General features: G+C 38.3%; 2 protein-coding genes across 3 annotated transcripts in view; one reads left to right on the top strand and one right to left on the bottom strand.

The window, feature by feature from the left end:
* fry (Protein furry) overlaps positions 1-14,196 on the bottom strand; it is a 120,504-nt gene extending 106,308 nt beyond the window's left edge. The window contains exons 1-6 of the mRNA XM_071582478.1: positions 14,087-14,196; positions 13,520-13,629; positions 13,356-13,442; positions 8,061-8,297; positions 4,695-4,948; positions 3,325-3,459 (exon numbers count right to left, since the gene is read on the bottom strand). Coding sequence (XP_071438579.1) covers positions 3,325-3,459; positions 4,695-4,948; positions 8,061-8,297; positions 13,356-13,442; positions 13,520-13,571 — 765 coding nt within the window. The 5' untranslated portion in view covers positions 13,572-13,629; positions 14,087-14,196. The remainder of the gene's footprint in view (positions 1-3,324; positions 3,460-4,694; positions 4,949-8,060; positions 8,298-13,355; positions 13,443-13,519; positions 13,630-14,086) is intronic.
* A 73-nt stretch (positions 14,197-14,269) lies between these two features.
* Positions 14,270-25,803, top strand: Nek2. Of its 2 annotated transcripts, XM_071582475.1 has the most exons (6): positions 14,270-14,375; positions 14,564-14,697; positions 14,787-14,944; positions 18,477-18,738; positions 24,006-24,145; positions 24,225-25,803. In XM_071582475.1, exons 1-6 carry the CDS (start codon positions 14,333-14,335, stop codon positions 25,420-25,422), a joined length of 1,935 nt encoding a protein of 644 aa, XP_071438576.1. In that variant the 5' UTR covers positions 14,270-14,332; the 3' UTR covers positions 25,423-25,803. The 2 variants fall into 2 exon arrangements, with proteins under 2 accessions (XP_071438576.1, XP_071438577.1); XM_071582476.1 differs by having other exon boundaries at positions 14,312-14,697.
* The last annotated feature ends 2,122 nt before the right edge of the window (positions 25,804-27,925 follow it).

Genomic DNA, 27,925 nt, shown 5'->3' with positions numbered 1-27,925 from the left:
AAATCGAAGAATAGTCCCAAGGTTTCAATTCTATTATCAAGATTTGAAAGTATTAGGTTTACGAGGTGATAGGTGGCTGTAGATGTAGATCTGCATTTCCTAAAACCATTCTGTGAGCCAGACAAGAGATTAAAAGATTCAAGAAATGATGTAAGTCGATTATGGAAGACCTTTTCAAATAGTTTCCCTATCTGGTTTAATAAAGATATTGGACAGTAAGAATTCATATCCTGCTCACTACCTTTCCCTTTATAAAGTGGTACAACTTTGGCAATTTTAATGGCATCAGGAAAAACACCAAGTTGTAGGGATTTATTAATTAGGAAGAGTATCTGTTCCTTAATAGAATTAATTGATTTTTTTATCACAATCCCTGGGATACCATCTGTACCAGGACTACTTTTGTTAGGGAATTTTTTAATGATGTTCATCAGTTCCAGTTCAGTACAAGGAAGCAGGTACAATGAATTAGACAGGCTTGGGATTAGAGGATAATTAACAGGAATTGGAGTATTTGTAGTAGTCTGGTGGGACAAGTAGAAGTCATTTAAGTTGGATGCCATTTGAGAGTAATCAGAAATAACATTACCGGTGGAGTCCTGTAATTTGAAATCATGATGATTATTGATAGAACACTTAGCTTCCTTTATAATCTTCCAAATTTCTTTAGATTTGTTATCGGCATTGAGAATTCTACAGTTGTTAAATGTTTTTTTAGCCAGTTGTAACTTTTGACGGTACGTTTTTTTCAGTGTTCTATACTCCAAGCAGTCTATCGAGTTACATTTATTTTTATAAGAGATAGCTAACTCCTTCATTTTTTTCGAGAGGCATCGTATTTCATCGGTGACCCAATGGTTTCTAGTATTTAAGGACAAGTTTCTAGTTTTGTGGGAGACCAATGGAAAACAAATGTCAAAGTAATATTGATATGAAGAATAAAAATACTCAAATGAGTCATTGTAGGATCTGAGTTGGTATAAATCAGACCAATCATGGGACTTCAACATATAATTGAAGATAATAAAGTTTTGCTCTGTAAACTGCCTTTTATAAATTTTTTTGCAGTGACTAGGAGAAGAAATTAAAATCTTGCATAGAAGAGGATAGTGATCTGATATGTGGGATTTGATTACTTCAGTATTTACTTTTCCCAAATCAATGTTTGTTAAGATATTGTCTATAATAGTAGAGGAAAGGCCGTTTACCCTAGTGGGTTCGGTATTAGTAACACAAATGTTGAAAGAGGTGAGGATATCTAAGAATTCCTGTTTGGCTTTGGAATTACTAGCGAAATCACAATTAAAGTCCCCAGTTTTAATTAAATTAGGTTTTGGTATAGCATCATGAATTAGCTCTAATAGTTTGGCAAGTTTGTTAAGAAAAACACTAAAATCACTCGAGGGAGAACGATAGATAGATAATAAATGATATGCGACATTATTTACACTGAGACCCACGACACAGGACTCGAAGGACAACTCTTCATTGAGAAACTCCTGTGAGAAACAGGTCGGGAAAAGGCGCACACACTGTGAAACTAGAACCAATACACCTCCATTTCTATGCTTTGAACGGCAAAATACATCGGCGATGGAATATCCAGGTAGATTTAAAAATTTCAAATCACTTAATTTCAACCAGTGTTCATTAATACAAAGGACATGAGGTTTATATTCACTCATCAGGACCTCAAGATCCAGCAACTTGTTACTAAGACATTGAATGTTAATGTGCAGGACCTTGAGGTACTTCGCTACCCTGTCGATGTTGTCGGGCGTGTCTTCCAAAAAGAATAATTTCCGACGTGCACATATTTGGGCCAAAATGAAGGCTTTATGAGGGTTTCCCGTAGCTCACTATTCACTGAAATGCGGAAGGAGGCATGGTTGGCGCGGGTCACTTCGAGCTTGACAACTTCCATGACCGATGAAGTATCCAGATCAGGAATTTCCTCTCGAACATATTCCTGAATAGCTTCCACAGTTGTGCTGGAGTTGAGATTCCATACATGAAGATGCGATCGTCGTGGAATACCTGTGAGGGAGCACATCTTCTCCGACGATCCTATCGCCAGAGGAGTACGGCGTCTTCGTTTATTGGTCGCAGGGATGAATCCATCATCAGATGCATTAAGAGGATGACGAGGTTTAAGAGTCATAACAGATTCAGGTTCAGAGGAGTCACACAATTCGACATTGCGGGCACTTTGGGCAGATTTGCTCAAAGTGGCAGCAGTGAATGTATCACATTTCTCGGAAACTGTACATATTTGCTCTGGGGCTCCTTCTTTAGAGATCGCAGTCTTAGATTGACGCGTGACTGGTTTCTCGTACTTGGGAGTAAGAATTTTTGGTTGAACTGGTTCCACAGCTGCTTTCACAACATTTGCGTACAAAGGGTTTCCCTTCTGTTTGTCCTGAGTCAATTCACGGACACTTTTAAGGTTGTTTACGTCGTGCTTGATAGCTTCTAGGTCGGCCGCCATCTTAGCGATCGAGAACTTGTTAGTACGGCATGAAAAACATCTCCAGAAAATATCCCGGCAGCTTGCTAGCGCTTTACATGCTATCTCGTCTAAGCCGGAGCATTTATAATGAAAAAGAAGTGGACAGAGTTCACAAGTAATAAACTTTTCGCCTAGATTCAAGGAATTATTGCAGCCACTACAGGCTCGTACAATATTACTTGCCGCCATGATACATCCGGGTCAAATAAATAAAATAAATCCGGGTCAAAATAAAAATAGTATCTCTTCAGTGAGCAATGATAAATTATTTGATGAAGCTACTATCTATTTTGAGACATGGACCTCATACAGTATTGTTTTTCTCAACGTTGACCAATGCATGCCACAGAAAATGTTGCCATGGACAGAGGAATAGGAGGTTAAAACTTCAATCCAGTGAGGACTGCGATGAATAAAAATTGCCAAAGGTTGATGCAGCGTCATAAAAAACATCCTCAGTAAAGAAAAGTATGAATACAGTACAGCAAAAAACTGAGTGAGTTCACTTCAAGACCACAAGGCTAACATTAGAAACATTTTTTTATGCCTTTTCATAAAGAGAGCAATGGTTGACTCATTTGACCTCTTAGAATCCAATGGCTCCTTAAGACATTGCCACAGGTGGTCATGCAATCAGACAAACCCAATGAAAGTCAGTAGAAACACTGACTTTACCTATAAAACAATTTTGTTCAACTGCATAGAATTGAATGGAAACTCTTAAAATGAAATCCAACGTGTTCTTATTGTTTACACAGTACTTGCAGAAGGTTTAATGGTGAACCTCACAGATACATGAAACAAAATTTCCTTACCTGTCGGTCGTACCAAGCAAACAGAGCACGTAGCAGTGATGGAAGGCAGTGTTCAGCCACTGATCCAAACGCGCACAGCAACTGATCGAATTGGGGGTCTTCCCCACGCTGCAAAGACTTTGATATGGGGCGCTCCTGTGAAAATATGAAAGTAGACACACATAACAAATGCCTTATGACGTGCAGTTTTTAGCAACTACAGAGTGCAAGGCTTACTTTTGGCATGCAGTGCACGGCACGAACATAAATTCCGAGGGAGTATTAGGCACGCAGATCTCTTCAATAGAGATAAAATAACTTTCGACTAATTATTTGTGACATAAATAAAAAAGGGGGTAAAGAGAATCATGGATCTTTACAGGCTGTTCACTCATTATCATTATTTACAAGATGGATACTGAATATTTAATCAAGATCCTCTGATTTTTAAATGCAATTCTAACCATATACCAATCAAATTTCTGGCACTACCATGAATCATAGCAGGCCTCAAGATCCAGGATGAAAGACTATGCACCATGGATGAAGTTTATTTATTGACGGGAAATACCCTTTCACAAAAAGAAAGGCAAAAAACACAAATCAGTTCCACAATTATAAAAAAACATTTGCACACAGATACAAATCACATGAAACTACATCCTTGTTATTGAGAACTTAAATATAATTTAGAATTTCAAAAGAAACTTGATTTGGAATGCATGAGTAACATTTTCAGATGCTATACAGGTATGCATACACCCAAGTTAGATTAATTAATGTAGACAAAATACCAATATTAAATAATATTCCAAATTTAAAAAAGTGAACAGAACATGTGAAATATAGCACTTGTCACAGGCCTGGTGATGGTACAAAATGATAAATGTTGGTATTTGTCATTAAATAGACCTTGTGGCATCGGTTGAGAAAATTTACCCAATGGGCATAAGGAACAACGTATTGACATGCACAGATATCCACACAGCAATTATGGGCATTCTAAAATTCTTCAGGTATTTTTAATAACAATTTCTAAAGGAATCCTGGTGAGATAGAAAATAAGTCAATACGATCACATAATCTGGCCTACAGTAGGCTAGTAGTAAGCGTAATTTTGTGCATTGCATTTAATGCCATAGAGCGCTTCATGCCCAGTTAAGTTAATACAGGCAACAGCATTAACATGCAACAACGTTTCTGACACTACCATAAACTGTAGAAGGGCCTCAAGATCCAGGATGGAGGACTATGAACCACGGAAGAAGTTAACACGGACAACAGTAATAACATCCAACAAAATGATCCAAAATTGCATCCCTGGGCATGTTTACGTTTTTCATACGCAAATCCGCATGAACAAATGTGTCATTTGGAAAGGTGGAACTCACCGGTGGTTCACCCATCACAGCCTCGATCTTCCTCTCGGCCTGCACAGTGAACTCGGCAAACAAAGTGCGCATGACGAATTCTCCAGGCCGGGCATCCATGTCTGTCGGCCCCAGGAGACCCGCACCTGGTCCGGCAGCACCACGATCCTTGCGTGCCCCCCAAGGCAAATATAATGGCCCTCCACCAGCAACACCACCGCCACCTATGCCACCGGAACTAGATGAACTGTTGCTTATATTTCTTGCCTGAGAATCTGAAATTGACAAGTTGGATCGCGTAAGAACACTGGATTCCATCAAGCAAGAAGACGAGGAGAAAGTGGGAAAATGTGTCTTCTCTAGAACGACAATGGGGCAAGAATGTAAGCAGGCACAGTTCAATGCTGAGGGAAGAGGGGAAATCTCGCAAGCAAGGAGGGCCTTCAACTAGGATGTGCAAAATGTCCATTAGTCCTCATCTTTGGCTCAAGAAGCACAAAGGCTGCACAATGCCTCATGGTGAACAAGACGAAGGAGGTTATGACCACCAAGTCAACCTGGGGTCCATCATCATTACTGGAGGCCAATGATGAAGATGTGAAGGAACTGATGCAAGACCAAAGGTGATCATTAATTATGCCAAGGAGATCCATAGACAAGAGTTGGCAGTGGTGGTGTTCAGATGTAAGGTCGATCATATTTAGGTTACTTATAGAAATACAATAAATATACTACAGAATATGAGTTGTTGACAGTTAAACCGTCACCCAACTCACTCACTGAAAGCATTTGTATATTTACAAGAAACAATTTTGGTTTGAACTTTCTAATAGTTTTCCCTCCATGTAAACATTTAAACATAAATGGGACTCCTTATAATTTCCAACAAGTGTCTCAGTTTCTTAGGCATTGATGTTTGAGGGTTGGATCACAAGAATGCAATCAGCCGACCATAGAGGGATAAGGGTGGTTGTGGCAGGCAGTCCTCCAAGGCATCACTACCACTGTGCTCAGGCAAGTTAGCAATTATTGCGCGTAGCATTTATCAGAACAGAGGGAGATGAAAACACTGTGGATCATTTAGTGCAGCATATGTTCAGTGCCTAGTTCAGGCAAATCACACCACGAAAGGTCACCACCTCCATCTGAAGTGGCAGCAGTACTTTTGGCTATTTAATCTAATCTCTTCAGCTAACTACGTAAGGTGATCACTTTAGACTTCACACTCAGAACATTTTGTCACAGTTAATACTCGAAGGTTATTTTACAAGGGTGATCCCAGAAGTACCTGATTTAACAAAGAAAACACAAAACTTTAGGAAAAAAAATGTATTTATTTTTCAACATAATCTCCTTTCAGCTCAATACACTTTTCCCAGCGTTGTTCAATAAGGTCGATACCATTTTTATAATAAGAACTGTCTTCCTCCTCAAAATAGACATGAACTGCCGGTATCACTTCTTCACAGTTGGAAAATCTTAGACCACCGAGCCATTTCTTCAAATTTGCGAACAGAAAATAATACGAAGGGGCTAAATCTGGCAAATAGGGTGCATGAGGTAGCAATTCAAACTTAAATTCATGAATTTTGGCCATTGCAATAACGGATTGGTGATCTGGTGCATTGTCTTGATGAAACAACACTTTCTTCTAAGCAAAATGCGGCCTCTTTAGCTCGATTTCTTCGCTCAAACGTTGCCATTAGTTTGCATAATACTCACCGTTGATAGTTTTTCCTTTTTCAAGATAGTCAATGAAATTTATCCCACCCGCATCCCAAAAAGTCGACGCCATGACCTTGCCTGCAGATGAAACGGTCTTAGCCTTCTTTGGAGGCGGTTCTCCTTTTGAATCCATTGTTTTGATTCTTCATTTGTCTTAATGGTGTGAAGTAATGGACCCATGTTTCATCCATGGTTATGAAACAGCGCAAAAATTCTGCTTTGTTGCTTTGAAACTTTGCTCAACACTCAATTGAAACATCTTCACGACACTCGTTTTGCTCGAGTGTGACCACCCATCTCACACACAGCTTTCTCATATCCAAATTTTCAGTTAATCTGCAATGTACCGCACTTTTTGAAATGCCTACTTTGTCCGTTAGCTCGTGCACTTTCAGTTGACGATCATCTTTGTGGATTTTCTACACCGCTTCTGGAGTCGTCATTTGGTCAGCCAATGCGATGCTCATCTTGAGAGCCCATACGGCCTCGTTTAAACTCTGCTGCCCAATATTTTACTGTTGTAAATGAAGGAGCAGACTCACCCAGAGTAGAACCCAGTTCAGCTTTAATGTTGGTTGGGCTGAGGCCTTTCAAAGAAATGTATTGGAGCACATAACAATGACCAATTTTCTCCACTTTTACAAATTCACTGAAAACATTCACTATTAATAGCAACCAAACAAATACCACACAACGTGGCGTCTTCAAACTCGAAACATATACTTTATAGATTGCGTACTTTCTAATACAGTAATATTTTTCAAACAACTACCGCCATCTCTAGGTGAGGCTGGGTACTTCTGGGACCACCCTCATATTACTGTCTATGTTTTCATAGCAATTAACATACAATCAAGAGATAGGACTACAGGGGGTAACAGAAGACCTACAGAGGTGGGGTTTACCTCCACTCAAGAGTCAAACATTAATTCTACAGCTTATAGTTGTTAATCCGTTTTTTCATTAAAAAAGTAATAACAGTTCCAAGTCAGATATTATTAAGGTTTATAAGTGGATAATCATTTGCGTTGATACCTTAGATTTCATTTTCAGGGTGTTTCAAGAATGTGTTGACTAACGGGATTTGTTTAAGCTAAAAACGTTAAGATATTATCAGGTCATTATTGACTAGCTATTCAGTGAGCAGTATGTCATCTACTATGGACTATTTTCTCTTAAACTTTTGACTAATGTGTAATATATAACTCAATACATACACAAGTCTATGTAGAACCAAATAGATCATTCATAATGAACACTGTTGCACATTGGGGTACTTTTGGATGTGTCCCATGACGTGGATATTTATCACAAAGAGAGCACCCAATATACATAGACAACCTAAATGATTCAGATTAATCCAGCAGGTTTAAACAGAGTTCGAGGCTATGATGTTAAGTAAGCATAAGACAATGAAAACTTGGCTTTGCAATAGAAAAGGCATTGTAGGAAATGAAATTTAGCAATGCCCTAGGGTTAGATGCTTAGTATATTCTCAGTTTTCAGACACCCTACCCAAACACAAAACAGACCTTGTTCTCTTAACCCAGGGTAAATCAAAATCCAGATTGATGAAACATGGACGTTAGGATACCATTATTTTCTTAATGGTGTTAACACACACATTGGCATGCCCGGCACCGGGGGTAATTGAATGCTCACCTGAGGTACCACCGGCCCTCCCACCAGTAGAATGCGTCCCCAACAAAGAAGGCTCCCCGATGGATGTCCCAACATCACTGGTGTCCTGTAGACTGCTGCCCAGCCCCTCTCCTTTGCCGTCCTCATCTGATGGCTCATGACCCTCAAGTGATGACTCCCCTCCCCCTGAAGTAGAATGACCTTCACCTTCCTCTTGCCTCCCCTCTAAGTCCAATGCCGATGCTCCACCACCTGTATCTGCAAACGGAATACTCTCGTTACCACAAAAACAACAGAGAATGGTGGCCGGCTGCTATTCATGTCACACCCACAGAATCCATATTCTGCCCCAGGAAAAGCATTCATGGAAAATAAATGAAAGATCAACTTATATTTGGGCTTCAGACGTCTCCAGAATGTAGAAAACTGCAGATTCTCCCTGAATATTACATAACAATAATTATATATAACATTATTTATTAATAAATTAATGATTCTATATAATATTATCTATTTATTAATTACCAGATTATCAGTCTTTGCAAATTCTGACCTGTTCCAATTTTTTTACTTTTATCTAAGAGCCAAGAGTCTTAATTATGCAACTTAAAACCATTAAATATACTTGGGGTAAATACACTTCCCTGATTACTAATGATCTGCATTAAATAGAAATAGATAAATGCAAATGTAACAGCAGGTTTGACCAATGATTTTCGGGAATGCACATTTAAATAGATTGAAATCCAGCTGAATTCTTTATCAGACCGTTCGGACTCCCAGTTCATCCTAATTACGGGTTTTTAGTGAGGCAAGTTAGCTCTAAGTTGTCATGATAGCAAAAATATTATTTTAGGAATGAATATTACAGAATCTGCTATTCAATCTGGGAGTTTCCTTGGCTTTCCAAGTATTAATTTCATTTTCCCAAAGCAGATTTGAGGACTTCCCCAAAACAATGCACATGAGCAAGAATGCCATCATTTTTACTAATGAAAAAACATTAACAATTTGTTAGAATAACGAATCAACAGAAAGCCATAAATTTTTACAGAAAAGAAAAGAATTTATAAACAACTATGGTTCCGAGAAAAGAAGTACAAAGTTCCTCTAAATTACAAAAATCACTCTCGGGTATCAACTGTAAAATAAAACTGCTAGAATATATAATAAAAATAAATCATTGCCATGAAAATAACACTAATTCACAATCCAGGGGATGGTTAATGAGCTAAGAATTGCTTAAGAACTTCTAAAAGAAGTCTTCCTCCATACAGAAATGCACAAAAACCAATTTTTCAAGAAGACTGCTATAATCCCAGAGTTTTCCAGACTGTACTAATTACCAGACATCTTTAATAAGATAATAATTGAGTTTTTAATGTTGTCCTAATTACAGCTTCAGACCAAATACAGGTAATAACTCTTTAAAAAACTGCCCCTCAAGTAGTCATTGCTCTGTTAAATACAAGATATAGTATGAAACTTAGAATAGGCATATGTATTTACATTGTGTATTATTGTATATATTGACGTGTCCTATACTATGTACATTTTTTTGTATGATGGTCTCTGGACAAATAAAAATTATTATTATTATTAGTAATTCCAATCCCAATTCCCCAGGTGGGTAGTGTGAAATTTCTTGGGCTACACCTCAATGCTTCATTGACTTGGGAATCGCATATTAATAACCTGTCTGACAAGCTAAGTGCCAAATGCTTCTTAATTTGATCCTTAAGATCCACGGTAACTCAAGATGTGCCGTTGACTTTGTATTATGGGCAGTTTTATTCCCACTTCACATATGGTATCTTGTTCTGGGGTTAATCACCCCATGCATCCAGAATTTTTAAAATGCAAAAAAGAGCAGCGAGGCTATTAACTAATTCCCATTATCTTGCCCCTTGTAAACCCATTTTTAGAAAGCTGGGCCTGTTACCGTTTCCTTGTTTATATTTTATGTGTGTCTTTGTATACTTACAATAATTTTACCAAATTTTATAAAAACAGTGCTGTACAAAGCCACTTCACAAGAAGTTCCAATGACCTTCATATCCCATATGTACGCACTACAAGTTCTTTGTGTGGTCCAAACTCAATGGGTTGAAAACTTTACCATGACTTAAAGGGTATCAATAGTTTTTCCATTTTTAAATCCAAAAATAAAGCAATATTACTCCATAAAATGTAATACAAGGTTGTGGATTTCATTAATGATTGAGTGTAATATTGTTATAGTGTGCTCTGTTCTAGTAATTTGTATATTATTCTACAATTTTCTGACGTCCTATATCATGTACTTGATCGCTGGACCAATAAAATTATTATTATTATTAGTGTCAGTTATCCCAAATCTAAAGTACTAAAAAAAGAAGAATGGGCTAAGATGCCCACCCACTATTTATTTCAAAGGATTTGGCCTACAATCCTCCAATGACTACCTTACAAATGGTTTTGGGAATCATTCACAATTGAACTATAACAGTTACTTAACCTTTACTATTTTAACTAAACAGCGATGTGTGGGCACTGACAAGGTAAGTTATTCTTAATAAACAATTCTAATTCCTGATGTGAGAAAACCTGAATGAAGGGTATCCCCAAGATTTTTAAATACCCAATGCAGAGACATTCTGAGTGCTTTGAGCCATTTTTTTGAGGTGATCACCAGGGGTCCATTTCTCAAAGCTACTATTCGGGAAACAAATACTTGTAATTTTAGTCTCTGGAGTCCAGAGGACTCAATTATTGGCATACAGCTTTTGAGCACAGATCCAGGGTTAAGGGGGTATCAAAATGTATACTATTTGCATAAAAACTACATTGCTATTAGGATTATTACAACCAATGTGAACTGCACACGCTTATTTAGTATCCCAATAATTTCTGTCTTCAAAAAAGACACAACATACCGAGTTCTTCATTTTTCTAAACACAACCTATTTTTCTTAAAATAATCAGAAAGTTGATTTAAACACCAGTTTTGTGGCTTCGTACAAACAGAACAGTCCTTCACCTTCCAGGCTTAAACATATGCGAAGCGTATTGAAATTCCCTTACATCACAACTCTCACAAGTTTCCCCGACTCTTTCCTTATTCAAGGTTCTTAGTGATGAGGTTAAGATGCACGACACTTTGGAAGAGTGTTCTACATGGTGGGATCCTCCACATCTTCATCTGGGGAAATATTTCAAAATGGCACATTTTCCACATGATGGAATAAAATAAGAATGGGAAAGATGAGCACATTTGGTCACTCCCAAGTTTGAATTATATCTGTCACATGAGTATACACAAGAAATTCTTAATTTAAGAGGAACAGCTTTTCTCCCAATTGATTTTCAAGTACCCAAAACTTCTATGGGGGCAGCACTTGGTAAGTTTTGTCAAGTAAATGACTTGTGATATAAAATGATCTAGTATTCAGGTGCCTCATAGCCATTTTTGGAGATTTTTTGAAATAAATTAGATACTTGGAAAGTTATTTTCATTCTTGATGTCATTACACAAACTTATTTTAACCTGGTAAATCTATCCATGCCCACGGTTGGTGAGTACCTAGATAATTAGGACCAGATAAGTTCAATATTTCTACATTACTGAACTTAGTCTGAGATGAATCATTATTGAGTATCAACAAGCTCAGGATTTTGCTTCCTTAGATACGTCAGTAATCACAGAATCTTTTCTAAAGCATACTTACCATTGATGTTTCCATGCTCTTAAGGTGTAAATCAAACTATGAGAAACACTGCCGTGGACAACAATGTAGGCATCACATTTTAGAAACACCTAAAATTTTAAATTTCATTCAACCAGAACCTTATTTTTATGTTATTATTTAACAACAACATAAAATTAAAGGGTCGATTTATATTGCCAATTTTAATCTGCCAATGCCTTTTTTTTAATTATGAAAAATGTCAACACACACACACTAGAAATGAACAACCACAGGATCAACTACACTGCACTGATGTCATTCTAAGTGCTTCTGAAAATTAACACCACTGCTTATTTCCTGTAGTCAAACAAATAAATTCAGCATTCTTCCCACTATGCTACAGCAAGTGTTTTTCAATGTAGTTTTACAAGCGCAAGTACAAATCCCTTCAACTCATCAATCCTTTAACGGATCCCTTTCAATTTATTCTCAAGTCATATCAAGAGCACATTATTAGAATTTGCAACTCAAGAATTTATTTCCAGCTGCATGGTAGGGATCCTCCACACACACACAGAGCAAGAGACATTATACACCACTGCCAATGGTCAAAATCCCGAGCAGATAGAAACCAGAGTCATCCACAGGCAGGAAATGCCAGAGTGGGGGGGGGTGAGGGGGAGGGGGCTGGTGGTTGGCCAGGAGGGCGGAGAGGTTAACACAGAGAATGCGGAAGGGGATGAAGGCAGAGGTGGGCGATTAGAAAGGCAAGGGTGAACAAAGGGGGGGGGGGGGGAAGGAACTCAGAACAAAGGGATGTTGTGGAGTAGAGGAGGAAACACTGAGGGTGAAGAAAAAACACAGCCCATCGATGTTTCAAGTGCAATCACAAGGACTGAATGAATGAGAAGCAGGAGAGGATTAAATGTTGTGTCAATGCACAACATTTAAGTAGAAAAGTATACATGTTTACTGAAAGGTAAGCCACAATGAGGAATGTTACACTTAAGATAAGGAAATGTTAAGAAAACAATTCCTTATCTCTTCCTTGAAAGAATTCCAAGCACAAATAAACACCATCAACATTAGCTCTGGGGGTGAGAACTCAGCTTTGTCGTAGGTAAAAATGGAGCGAATAATTTTTTAGGAAAAAATAAATGGAAAAAGAATTGGCTCAATGGGTTGGGCGAATAAAAGAAAAAAGAAAGCTGACAAGTGTTGGGAGTCAGGTGAGGGATAAAGAAGGGGCAAGGGTGTAAGGAGACAAGGGGGAAGGAACCAAAGTGGGGTGGGAAGGGAGGAAGCATTGTGAAGTAAGGATGGGAAGCCATAGAAATGGTTGGTTGCGCCAAAATCTCCAAGCTATTCCTTGCTTCAAGTATGGGTGTTGGCTGGTTTATTATGTAATGTAGTTCTCAAGTCAAAGATCCAAAACGTAACTCCAAATAGTAACTGTTAACGAATATCCGACAGTTTCTCGCAGATTTTTAGCATTTCGAATGCTGCACGCACTCTCTAGAGCCATATGTTGTTAGTGACGGAACCTTATTTTAACATACAGATGATATTTAGACTGCAATGGAAAAGTTCTGAAGACATTTTGATTTGGTAAAGTAACGGTGGCGCAATTACGCTTTCAAGTTATTACCCTGAACTGAATCCGTTTCTCCAGGGCTCAAAGATGGATTTCCATTGTTCGATCCAGTTCCACCGGCACCTAAAACGGCTGGGCTCTCTAAACACAAGAAAAGGAAATCATTACCACGCCCACTGTATTTAATGACAGCTGACAAATGATGGAAATAGACGCACTTTCACCCATTTCTTCAGCGTTTTCTCCTCCTTGATTTTCTTCAAGGTGCATTGTTGCAAAAATGTTAACTTAGCATTAAATCAACGAACAATTTTCGGAATCCCCAGTCCTGAAATATAATTAACCATTCCATGAATTTCAATGTAACGGTTGAAGCGTACTCTTAAATTTTATTCAAAGGCCAATTATGGAAGTATTTACGCTGCACCGACAAAAGTGCTACAACAGCTAACTACTGTTATATTATTATTTTATGGCACAGAACTTGGGGGTTCGACCGATATATTACTCGAACATCGATAGCAGAAGTACAAACTAATTCAGTTCATTGTCATGAAAGTTCCAACATAGTTAACAAATCACAATTTACTCAGAAGATTTCCCTTAGAGATCATATTAACATATGCAATGTTTGATCAGGTAAGATATGAACCAAAAGTTAACGTTCGGATTTTACATGTCTTGTGTGCTGAAGTTTTTCGAGATACTACTTTGTTGATTAGCTACTATTTGTATATCACTTGGTGTAATAAAACTTATTCAACTAATTTGCTGTTTTTACTTACAGCCCATTGTTACCAATAACTAAGACGAGATACAAATACTTCCAACAACATGTCAAATAAATTTGGGTGCCTTATATGAGACACTATTAGAGACGTCACATTGTATGAAACAGATTTCTGTTAGACGGTTACCGTTATGCTACTGATTCCACTCGATTGCGAATTCATTCCCCTAACACGGGAGGGCGCAATACCAGTTTATACAGACGACCAATCACAGCCTCAGTTGTGTTTTGATTTCAAAATATGAAAATAAACCGTATTCGCATATCCAGAGCCTTTGACCGACGTAATTGCCAATATTATTTTTACTCTTTCATTCTACGATGTCTATTATAACTTACTGCTTATAAAACATTGTAAATAATAAGTGCCTGTGTTTTTTCCATCCATAAACTGTTTGTTATTGTGATTCCTACGTATCTTTGTGTAATTGACAATTCTGGCGCTCTGTTGTCACTATGCCTGAGAGGATAGAAGATTATGAAGTCCTAGGAGTAATAGGAACAGGATCATTTGGGACATGCTACAAAGTGCGGAAAAAGAACACTCCTTTTATTTTTGTGTGGAAAGCAGTGGATTATGGAAGCATGTCCGAAGAAAGGAAAAAGGTGTTGCATCAATTTAGTTTTAATCTCCTTTGTAAATATGTTTCTTGTGCCTAAAATTTATTCTGTTTTCAACCTGTTCTCATTTTCAGCTGCTAGTATCAGAAGTCAACCTCCTTCGTGAACTTCGTCATCCGAACATTGTGCGATATTATGATAGGATTCTTCACAAAGAAAGCACCACTATCTACATTATAATGGAGTGGTGTGAGGGTGGTGATTTATCAACCTTAATAAATAAATGTCAAAGGTAAGCAATTGTGAGATCGCGTGTTACTACGATGAAATTTGAAATAACTGTCGAATGACCACCCTTTCAATAGCATGTATATTATTATTAGGTAATCTAACGGTTAAGGTAGGTTTTTGGATGGACAAAATTACTAATTCAACAATTTGTGACCTCCAGCAAAACACAACATCCCACTTTACATCAGGTCCCTCTTCATCTCTGAGTACTTTCTTCCTCCCTTCATCCCGTCCGACATCCTTACCCTCGTTTGCCCAACATTGTCCCCTCAATCACAGTCTTCAACATTCCACTGCCGGTCAATACACCCTTCATCCACTTTTCCTGCCTCCATAGGATTTCTCCCAACAAACCCCTCTCTTCGCCCACCATACCAAGTACTTGCTCATTTGTTTTCTTCTCTGTCCATTTCACCTTCTCCATTCTTCTCCATACCCACATTTCAAAAGGTCTACGTCTATCCTCTTGCTTCAATGACCACGTTTCCACGCCGTACATAGCTACGCTCCATATCAAAGTTTTTACGAGCCTTTTCTTAACATCCTTACTCAACATCCCTATCATCAACTCCCTCCTCCTTGTGAAAGCCTCTTTGCCTAGCTCAATTCTTCTCCTTACGTCCCTATTACCTTGACCGTGTTGGTCCAAAACACTTCCAAGATACGTAAACTGTTCTACTTGCTCTAGTTTTTGCCCTCCTACTTTAATGTTAAGCTTAGCCTTTTTCTTTTTAGAAAATAGCATAACCTTTGTTCTATTAATATTAATTTTCATCCCATACCTGTCGCACTGTATTTCCAATTCACTCAGCAATACTTGCAACCCCTTGGCTGACTGACAGACTAGAGCTTGGTCATCAGCAAACCAAACTGATTTTACGAATTCCACGCCCACTTTCATTCCTACCTCCAGTTCTTTCCATGCCTCTTTAATCATTTCCTCCACATATATGTTGAACAGCACCGGTGACCATGGACAACCCTGCCTTACAACTCTTTATAGCACTGCCCATTCAGACTCTCCGTTCCCCGCTCATGCCTGAGCAGTCTGAGACATGTACAGGTAGCGGATTAGCCTCCTCTCCCTCCAATATGTTCCTATTTTCTGCAATATACTCGTTAGTTTTTCCCAATGCACTCTATCAAACGCTTTTTCGAAATCTACGAAACAGGCAAATACCTCCTGATTGTATTCTATATTCTTCTCGATTAGTGATCTCATTACTGCAATGGCATCACAAGTGCTTCTACCCTTCCTTAACCCAAGCTGATCATCCCCTAAGTAATCATTTGCCCTATTCTCTATCCTTTGGTTGATGATCCTGAGAACAACTTTAGCTGCGTGGGATATTAAACTTATCATCCTGCAGTCCTCACATGATGTAGCCCTTACCTTTTTCGGAATAGGAACTAAAACTGATTTCACAAAGTCTTCCGGCCAGATTCCTTCCTCATAAATATTACAAATCCGCCCATATAGCTTCTTCCTCCCACATTTTCCTAAACATTTCAATAGTTCTGCGGGAATGTTATCCACCCCCATGGCCTTATTTAGTTTCATCTCCCTTAATGCCTTTTCTATCTCATTGTCTAGTATGCCTGGACCTAATCTCTCTTCCTCTACGTCATTTTCTTGTTCAATGTCTAACTTTGTTGGTCTGAGTTCTTTACTTTACAGTTCTTCTATATACTCCTTCCATCTCTCTTGGATCTTTCCTGCGTCAACTATTACCGTACCCGCCTTATCTCTAACTGTTAGCATAGCTCTTCCTTTCTTACTTCCCGATAACGATTTAACTTTGCTGTACAGCGCACCGATTTCACCCTTCCTCTGCAGACTTTCCATATCCTCGCACTGCGTCTTCCACCATGCTTCTTTTGCTTTATTTGTTCAATTCTTTGTACTTCATTTTGCCTAATTCTGTATTTATATTCTTCCATTTTCGCCGCTCATCCATCTTTGTAATCATCTCATCCGTGATCCATGGTTTCCTAGTCCTTTTAGCATTAACGGTTCCAATAGTGTCTTTTGCGGCTTTATACAACCCTTTCTTAATCATTTCCCATTTTTCTTCGATAGTACTAAGCCCTTTACCATCCTCCATGATTTTCTCTACCGCCTGTTTGTATTCCTTCCTTTTCAACCCATTTAATGCTTCTACATTCCATTTTCTAACTCGCCGCCCCTGCCTTATCTTTTTGAAACGTACGCTACATTTCATAACAACTAAATTGTGGTCTGAGTCCGCATCCGCTCCCGGGAAGCTGTGGGAATTTATCACACTGTTCCTAAACCTGTGTCTAACCAGGATATAATCTAGCTGATAACTTTCTGAGTTACCTGGCATTTTCCATGTATACCTGCATCTTTTGTGGTGTCTAAACCAAGTGTTGGTGATGACTAACCCCTGTCTCCTGCAGAACTCAACTGCTTTCTCCCCGCGGTCATTCCTCGTGCCTAAACCGTAGTCCCCCACCTCATCACCATCTCTTCCTTCGCCTACCGTCGCATTCCAATCCCCCATCACTATCAAATGTTTCCCTGCAGGAACAAACCCCGATTATGTCCTCTAACTGATCATATAATATCCTATCGACCTCTTCTTCCTTATGGTTGCTCGGTGGCGTGTATACCTGAATAATAACCAAGTTCGTCGGTTCTGCTTTTATCTCTACTAGTAAAAATCTATCTGTTACATGCTCTATTTTGACTATGCTTCTTCCTACCTCTTTATTTAATACTATGGCAACCCATCGTTGGCTCTCGTCCCTGCCGCTGTATATTATTCTATAATTATCGCTCCAGTAATCCCCGCTATCTTTCCATCTCACCTCGCATAGACCTAAAATATCTATTTTTCCCCTTTCCATCTCTCGCTTAACATTCTCCAATTTCCTTGTCATCATCATTGTCCTAACATTCCACGTTCCAGTGTGTATATTTGTACATATTTGAGCATATATATTTAAATACTCTGATGAATTTAATTTTAATATACATTAAACCCCTTTAAGTAGTTCATGTTAAACCTAGTCTTGACTGGAGGAGCATTGGTGGTATTAAGTCGTAAATTATATCCTCCTAAAATTTTGATCGTTGGTCAATAAAGTTAGAACTATGCTAAGTTAGGTTAGGACGCGGGTCTAGGAAATAGTCACCATGAAATTGGAGGGTGCCTAATGTTAATACTCTTAACCTTATTTGTCAGATGTTCACTAAATCCCATATTGCTCTTTAAGAAAAGTATGTGCGTTGCAGCAAAACTGATCTCTCTTTTAATAAAAGAAATGGTATTTTCTCATCATTTTTTAAATGCTGCAACTTACTGAAATAAACTTTTCTGTTCACGTTAGCCACTCAATAAAAATAGTAATTTTCATGTTTTGTTCTTTCATTGGGAATACAATTTAACATGAGTTGTGGAAAAGCTATAAATTATTGTACTCACCAAAATTGTTAACCCAAATGATTTCTTACCAAACAAGGTGATTACCATGTGTTCATTTATAATTTCATTTTCTCGCCAATCAAGGACTCACACCTACGTAGACGAACCATTTGTGTGGAAAACACTTTATCAAACATCACGTGCACTCCAAGCATGTCATGGACCTGGCCGCCCGGTGCTTCATCGGGACATTAAACCAGCTAACCTCTTTCTTGATGGGCAATTTAATATAAAACTTGGTGATTTCGGATTAGCTCGAGTATTGAGCAATGTTGAATTGAAAAGAGATAACAATGGAGAATGCTATGCAGAGACAGTTGTGGGAACTCCATTTTACATGAGTCCAGTAAGTATTTGATTCCAAAATAAAATCATAATTTCCCTTTCACAGCTGTATGTCAACCACATTGGTGAGTATGTTAATGCAGCATAATAGTCCAAGAAAAATTAAAGTAAAACCCTTCTCAACCAGCTACCAAAGTACATATTTTCCCCATTGGGTATTGCATTAATACTTCTTCATGAGGGGTTAAGGTAAAGTTGTGAATATTTATTCTCATCATATATTCATTGAGTTTTATATGGTGTAGAGTGCCTATTTATAAGGAGAACACAAAATAACTATATCGAAAACTTTTCCAATTGTCAACTTTTAATTAGCTTTAGGCTTATTGTATATTATTATGCCTGACATTTTGAAATATTTACATAATGGTAATGTTATGCTTAAATTCAGCGGATATAGTCAGACGTTTCAAAATAAATGTATTTGCTGCTCTTTCTCATGCTGTGGCAATTTCCTCTATTCTATTTCTTATAAATTAAAGAATCCAAACCTTGGTCTTAATTAACTATCTTTATAATGATGACTGTCCAGTAATTGTAGTTTTACAATTTCATATTTTACTCAAATTGATAATATCTTTGTTTCAATAGGTTTGCCTCACCTTCAGAAACTTGTAGGTGACAGATGAAGTTCAAATGGTGGCCAATTTTTATTATTAATCATTTTTTGATTTCCATTCTCACCATATTGTGCCTAAAACTTTGTAATTGTTATGTTTGTAACTTTTTCTATTTTATCTCTTTTTCAAATAGATTTTCCTCTAAATTATTTTAAATTGTCTCGATTTTCAATGGAGGCAGTGTTAACCTTGCCTGAGATTCATCTCTAAGGGACTTGTAGAGCTGATTGTTCGTTGTAGAATATCCTTGATATCACATGACCTAAAGCAATCATGGAATCGGGTTCATAAAATGTACAAACATGTTCTGTACATTTTTCCCAAAATGAGCAATCATTTTGTGTCTAGATAAATATTGCGTAATAGACTTAGAAAGAGAATATGATGTAGGTGAAGGTAGCTGGGGTCCAGGCTTACCTGAGAGTGGGATAGAAAGGGCATTAAGGGAATTGAAATCTAATAAGGCTGTGGGGGTGGACAACATTCCTGTTGAACTACTGAAAGGTTTAGGAAAATGTGGGAGGAAAAGTCTATAGGCTGCGAGTTTTTATGGGCTAATTTGTAACATTTATGAGAAAGTAATTTGTCCAGAAGAATTAGTCAGTGTTAGTTCCTCCGCCCAAAAAGGTAAAGGCTACATCATATGAGGACTACAGAATAATAAGTTTGATTTACCTTGCAGCTAAAATAGTTCTCAAAAAGAGTATGGAGAGCTGGGCAAATGATTACCTAGGGGATGATCAGTTTGGGTTCGGGAACATGTCACAGACTGCCAGGGTACGCGTGGGGAACGGAGAGTCCGGATGGGCAATGTTAGGAAGAGAGGTAATACAGGGTTGTCCATTATCACCTGCAATGTTCAATGTATATGCTGAAGAAATAATGCATGGGAAGAACTAGAGGTAGGAATGATAGTCATTGGACAATTTGTGAAGTTTTCTGATGACCAAGCTCTAGTTTTTCAGTTAGCCCAGAGGTTGTGCAAGCATTGATGCGTGAATTGGAAATCCAGTGTAATAGATATGGGATGAGTATAAATGTAAATAAAACACAGGTAATGTGGTTTTCTAGAAAGAGATAGGCCAAGCTTAACATTAAAATAGTAGGGCGAAAACCAGAGCAGGTGGAACAGTTAACGTATCTCGGACGTGTTGTTTTGACCAACATGGTCAAAGTAGTAGGGACGTAAGGGGAAGAATTGCGCTAGGCAAAGAGGCTTTCACAAGGAGGAGGGAGTTGGTGGTAGGGACGTAAGGGGAAGAATTGCGCTAGGCAAAGAGGCTTTCACAAGGAGGAGGGAGTTGGTGGTAGGGACGTTGAGTAAGGATATTAAGAAAAGGCTTGTAAAAACTTTGATATGGAGCATATTCATGTACGGCGCAGAAACATGGTCACTGAAGCATGATGATAGATGTAAATTTAAGGCTTTTGCAATGTGGGTGTGGAGAAGGTGAAATGGACCGAGAAGAGAACAAATGAGTAAGTGCTAGGTATGATGGTCGAGGAGAGGGGATTGTTGGGAGAAATCATATGGAGGCAGGAAAAATGGATGAAGGGCGCATTAATCAGCAGTGGGATGTTGAAGACTGTAATTGAGGGGGGAATGTTGGGCAAACAAGGAAAGGGCAGGAAAGGGATATTGGACAGGATGAAGGGAGGAAGGAGGTATGTGCAGATGAAGAGGGGCTTGTTGCAGAGGAGAATGTTGGGTTGTAGTTTCTTATGAGGGACAAGGGAATTATTTGGTAGCTTGTGTCCATATGAAACCTACCTTCCCTGGTGGACTACCTATAATAATATAAGCACTAATTCTTAAATGTGATAATGGCCGTCAAAGAAATTCATCGGTTGAGTAAAGCAGATTTGGAAGTAGCCTAGTATATTCCCTATTCTTGGAATTCAGAATACAGTCCGATTCAACTGAGTGGGCAGCCCGCTATAAAAACGAATGTTCACATTATGAAATGAGTTATATATCAAGGACAGTCAACAGTAATTACAATGAACTTGAATTAAAGTATCTAAGTTTAAAGTTGCAAGTTCAAACTTCCCAAATTTCATCACAATCCTTTCATTGGAGTCTTTCTCAAACTCTGAATACAAACAAACATGGTGTTACAAATCGATCAAAAGCAATGTACAGTAATGTAGGTTACATTAGCTGTGTCATACAGTGTGATTTGGAACAGCAATATGGTTTTCAAAAAGTCACGACCAAATACATTCTCCTTCCCCTTTACTCTGTATGCCATTCGGACAGCTTCGGACAGCTCAAGCACCAGAACCCAATGAAATCTCCCAGTCTTTGGTTTTGTAAAAATATTTCCATTTTTTTTGTTTCTCTCAAATTGTGCTTCGTCAAAATTATTTGTAAATTAACCTCCTTGGTATTGTTTTGTAATGTGTATGATTATCACAAAATTGTTGGGAATCAAGTGATGGATTGAGCCTGCTGACTGATATCAATTATAGCTCTGTTTTTAATTCAAAAGCCAATTCCCTATCGTCCCCTTGATGAAGCACTTTCCCAGAACAAGGAATCAAATTGCTAATTTATACTCCACTTCCTGAAACGGTTTACCAACTGAGTCTTAGTGTACGTATATGTACTTTAATTGGAAATACCTGAATAGATGCTGTAAGTTTGGTGAAGCCCTCCTTTATTTAAATGACACAGTTTCAGGTGTAGCATGGTGGAAATCCTTCATGATGAAAGAAAACACTGGTTTTCCAGGTAGAATTTTTTTATATATTACGACCTAGGTTTCGTAACAGTGTATCATCTTCAGGTGGAGATGTTTTGGTTTAGCAACACCTAGGTTGTAATTAAAACATTCTATGTGGAAAGGCAAAGTGTCTGCGTTCATCCTCCTTTATTTGCTCAGTTGTGATATGGGAACAATAAAACAAACCAATAAAAGTTAATGTGTCCCCCTCACCCGATCACAAGATAAACTAATATTTTGAAGACTTTTCCATTTCTTTCGAAAGAACCCTAACCACAGTACCAACTGCCTTGATGTCCTCCTTCAGGTGTTAATGAACTCCATTGCAATCACTCTGGATTGGTGTGTTTTGTGGAACCAGATGAATCTCCAAGGCCAACCGATAAAAATGCCAACGCTTTTATTCTCAGTTTTTCATGTCATAAGTATTTTTGTGAACTTGTTTATAATTTATGCTGGCATTCCTTCATTTGTAGGAACACTTGGAAAAGCTCAGCATTCTGGAAAGATATGTAAAGGTGTAAATTTTGTTCCCGAAAGCACTCCAATGCTGCTTTGATAATAATGATAATAATTTTTTTTGCACAGGATTGACTCAGTTTAGAAAAATCAAATTTTATCAATCAAATGCATACACTTTTATCGAGTACAGACTCACTAAAGACTGTGTCAGTATACCCTCCTTCACTCCGGGTCACATTGCATCCCCATGACATACTCGTAAATCTGTGGTGTTTTTAATTAACCTCCTAACCCACCTTAAAAATTGTTCCATCAATTCCACTGGCAGTTAATTGTCTATAACTTAGCCATTTACCTTGTTACAAAATAGACTGCTCTCTGTGATTTGAAACAACGGCAACCATTATAATAACATTTTAATTCCAAACTATCATGTTATTGCAGTATTTTTATTGTTGTAACAACTTTTGTACATTTTTTATTTCATCGCGTCCTGAACAAATTCCATATAAGGGTTAAATTACTCATTACAGGTATGTACCTATTTGCCCGTTCGAGATATGTATCAGCTGCAATGCAGGTGTTATAGTGCTCTAGGAACATAGGATATGGACTGGACAATTTGCACCATAATTATCCCACAGTGGACCGAGCATCCTCACATCCCTCATTAAATTTCTGGATTCCTTGCTCCCTCGTGTTGCCAACCTTCCCCTCAATGTCCTGGTGTTTCCCTCTCATTCACCGATAATATATCTGTCAGTCTGGACCCTCACTTGAAGCCAACCACCTGCCTGCTGAACTAGCTGAAAATCCAAGATTGCTCCTTCCTCCCTCCCACAAGCGCCCATCGGAGAGCATGCATTAGGTGTAGCTGAGTGACTGCGCACCTGCCTTAAATAGAGTTTTAGTAAAAACATGCGGTGGAAGGTTGCAAGTTTACATCTTACCATCATAGAACATTTTCACTAAATCATAACTAACAGGAAATTAGGAGAATATCTTTGTTAATTTTCAACACTTGTATCTATCATAGCATAGTATGTTTAATGCAATTGGTGGTTCAGTCATTAACTTTAATTTTTAATAAGAATATCAAAGGCATGAAGACTTCAGTGCCATCCACTTTTAACATTTTTTTAAATTAAAAACAATGTTTACGCTTGAAAATCATCCTGCCCCAGAAAAAGTCATGTTCACTTTTTGGATCACAAATCATTTTTATAAAACCAGCAATCATTGAATATGTTCCAAAAATCAACTTTATATTTTGAATAAAAAAATATTGATTGTCCTCAAAACTACCACCGTCTTTTTCTCAGATTTTTTAATAATTTCATATATTAATGCAATTGAAGTTGAATTTTCCATGGCCTCTGTAATATTAAGTTAGCATGCCGTTTGATGACCAGCATTATAATGACTATATTTATAAAAGAATGGCCTTGACTTGATTGCAGGAAGTGGTGAAAGGAAGTAAATATAATCGTAAATCAGACATCTGGTCCCTTGGCTGCGTCATTTATGAGCTTTGCTCCCTTCACCCACCATTTTCATACCAGAACGTTAAGGCCTTGGCCCAGAGGATCAAAGATGGGAAGTGAGTACATGCATCGGTATTTTTCCATGCTGTGATCAACTCAATGAATTCCAAATAATGCATTCATTCTTTTCATTAGGTTTTCAAGGATACCATCACATTACTCTGAAGAACTTCATAATATCATAGTTTTCATGCTAGCCGTGGACCATGACGTAAGACCAAGCGTGGACACAATACTCCATCATCCAAGTGTTGTAACTCGTATACCTCTGTGGTCTCAGAGTAAGTCAAACCACTGTAACTTGAGAGTTCTGAATGAACAAATTAAGTCCATCCAATTCCGAGAGACCCTGGATGAGACCTTCTGTAGTTGCGAAAATGATTGCTGTTCAGCAGAACCATCACCTGTTTATGCTGAAATTGGGAATCCTAGCGGCAAAGTTGAAGAAAATGCAACTTCCCTGGGTCACTTACACCACCAGTCAACAACCTCAGTAAATACTTCTGGTTTGATTGGGTCACTATGCAGAAAACCCGTTCGTCATCCAAACAAACCTAAAGTGACGGCACGCTCGGAGAACATGACAAAGGCAGGAGCAGATGATCATGAATGTCATAGCGAGGTGGAAAGGGAGAAATTGATTGTAGCAGAAAAACTTGAAATCTTAAAGCAAAGAGAGGCCAAACTTCGAATGAAGGAGCTGACTCTTCATGAAAGAGAGCGTGTTGTGCAGAGGAAAGAGAAGGAGGCTGCGCTGGCTTCCCGCCTTGCTCGTGAAACAATGGGGCGTGCTTGTGTTTATCTGAAGACCTGCAAGGGTGGAAAGGGCAGTAGTGCTAGCACAGTTACCAAGGTTACTCTAAGATCCAGGAGTCCAAGTGAGAAGGCTGCTTCACTTCCAGATGCAGATTCTTCTCTTGATCTGGAGCATGGCGAGACGAGCACCATTGCAAAAACATCCACCAGACTTGACCCGAAAATAATATGCAAGCCAACGTGGTCAATGGCACGAAAAGTCAAGTTTGACCTGAAAACTTCACCCCAGATGATTGATGGGTTTCCTCATGATCCTTCCATTGTAGACAACACGAGAAATGCTGGCATACTATCGGCTTCCAATGGCAAGACATGCAATTATGTGAGACCAAGCTCCTGGTCGGACAGCTATTATTGGCTTGAGTCAAAGAAACAGCCTTTCAAAGAGAAGAACTTAGGAAAGGAAAATAAATTAAATGCTCAAGCAGTAATTAGGAAGGCATCAAAGAATAATTTGCTTATGCCTCAATCGAATAATTTTCCCCCATCTGGAATTGTACACAGTCAGTTACTGTAACTCTCTCAACTTTGGCAAATCGTGGTTTTTCTTTACTCTGATACTAACCTCCTAAGCTGTCTGGGACCCTCAACTAAATATTTCTGTGGGTATGGCTCTCTGCAATGAGAATATCAATTTTTTTGCTTGCTGGAACACCAATTTACATGTCAAGTACTTCAAACTGACTGTTCACTGGTTGACCAGGGGCCACAATCCCACTGAATTCTGGATTTAATTGCCATAATCTCATTATTAGGTTTGGTGCTAATGGTTGTGACTAATATACTGCAGTTTTCAAAAAAATATGTAACATGATGTGCAAATTGCAGTAATGTGATGTAGTTATGTGTTTCACAATATATACCTCAAGAAAATATTTTCCTATAATAAATCAAATTTTTCAGAACAACTCTGTGTTAATGTTGCTATCTATTATAGTTGCTTTTTCCTCTTTAAAAAATCGACTGGTTTCTTTCATATACTTCCATATTGCTCAGTCCTCTGAAAATTCATTATGTATCCAACTATGTTAGACTCTCAGATTAGTTTCAGAAATGCATGGATTCTGTGATGCAAAAAAGTTTTGAAAACTTGATCCTTGCATAACATAGTGTGCTGGAATCAAATTGAAGCATTTTGAAATGTCCATGCCCCTGTTTCAAGTTAGAATACGCTTATTCCTAGCCCTTAAACTAATCTACCTACATAGTTAGTAACCCTCACATCACGAGTGGGTACAAGTTGTGTTCAAAAAAGATGAGACTGGTCAAATTTATACTTGATTTTATTAGCTACCCTTTAATCATGCTTATCACCTTCAAAACACAGCCCTTGGCTGCCAACATAACGCTCCGAATGTTTTTCCAGCTTTTAAATGCCACCTGCAATGCCTCTTTTGGGATAGCCTTTAATTCTTTGGTGTAATTTGGTTGGATTTCTTCAATAGTTTCAAATCGGCATTCTTTCAGGGTGGATTCCAACGTAGACAGTTGGAAAAAAGTCCGCTGGAGTAAGATCTGGAGAGTAGGGTGGCTGACGTATCACTGGTTTGCTGTTTTTCGCCAAAAACTTTGTAATGATCAATGATAAGTGCACCAGTGCAGTGATGAAAGCACTGAATTTTTTTCCACATTTGTGGTCCTTTCTGCAAAATAGCGTATCTTAATCTTCTCATTACCTGGGCTCCTCATTCACCGTTTGTCCTTTGGGTCATGTATGCATAATACCTTCCCAATAGAGCAATGTCACGGTCATGTTCGATGGCAACATCCATGTGTTTCTGGGTCATGGGGGAGATGGCCCCTTCCACTGCGAAGACGGGGATTTGCTGGAGCATCATTCGTATAAACCCAGGGTTCGTCGCCTGTGACAAATGTTTTTAGAAGTTTTTGTAATTGTTTGAATGATCGAGCTGTTCCCATCTGATGTCAAGGTATTTTTGCCTCTGTTCATCCGTTAACACTCACGGCACAAATTTGGATGTGATGCGCTGATGTCCAAAGTTTATGCACAAATATAGAAACACATCCCAACCTTAATGTCAATGTCTTTGAAATCTTCCTGACAGTTAACCAGTGGTTTGCACACCCTAAATTGTTCATACTTCTAACATGGCATCGTTTCTTGATGTCGATGGTTGTCCACCTCTCGGTTCTATGTCAGTCGAGGTTCGTCCTGAGTGGAAGCGGTTGTACCAACGAAAGCACATTGCCCGACTCATCGATTCGTTGCTAATGCTTCTTGAATCATTTTATAAGATTCAGTTGCACTTTTCCTGAGCTTGAAACCAGATTCGATGCACGTGTGCTGCTTCTCCAACACCTTCATTCTCCCTGACACAAGAATTTGCACAGCAACCGTGCTCAAGCTCGGGCAAGAATCGCTGTTGTGCGGAGACAAGTCGAGGTAGGGTCATGAGCAAGGCGGTGTTTTACTTCTCACAGATACCACTCTAAGGCAAAACCTTGCTGCTTTTGATCTGTCAGGCGGTTCAAGCATAGAAAAATCAGTCCCATCTTTTGTTGTATGTACTGCTTTGGTGCCTCTTTACCATGGCAAGAGCTTAATAGCAGCTCCTGTGTGTCAAGTAGCCAAGAAGGATGATGAATATGTTTTTCAGTTGAAGGGTTTGTATCGAAATTTGTTAATGTGACTGTACTTTTCGACCTCTTGGCATTTGGTATTTAGAGTCTGTTAGATCTAAAAGTTTATTCATTTCAATTAAATATATCATTTAGAATGATTGTTGGGGTTTATGCTTGAATTTGAGATTTTTTGTGAGGCAAAATTTGTTAGTGAAGAAGATTACATGTAATAAATTCTTATTATATTATTAGCTTAAGAGGATAATTGGGTTATTTAATAAAAAAGCAGAAATTATCACTCTTAAATCTTTCATGTTTTCTTTACATGAGATACTATTGAATAGGCGAGCGCTAACCAGTAACCTTCCTCAGCATTATTCATTTTTTTTGATTGAAAGATGTTCCAAGAGTCATGTGAGGATTGCTTACTTTGTAAT

Source organism: Hetaerina americana, unplaced genomic scaffold (genome assembly GCF_022747635.1).
Source record: "Hetaerina americana unplaced genomic scaffold, ioHetAmer1.1.p SCAF_113, whole genome shotgun sequence".
In the NCBI taxonomy this organism is placed as follows: domain Eukaryota; kingdom Metazoa; phylum Arthropoda; class Insecta; order Odonata; family Calopterygidae; genus Hetaerina; species Hetaerina americana.
Note: the sequence above shows the minus strand (reverse complement) of the source record. Positions and strands in the feature narration are given on the sequence as shown.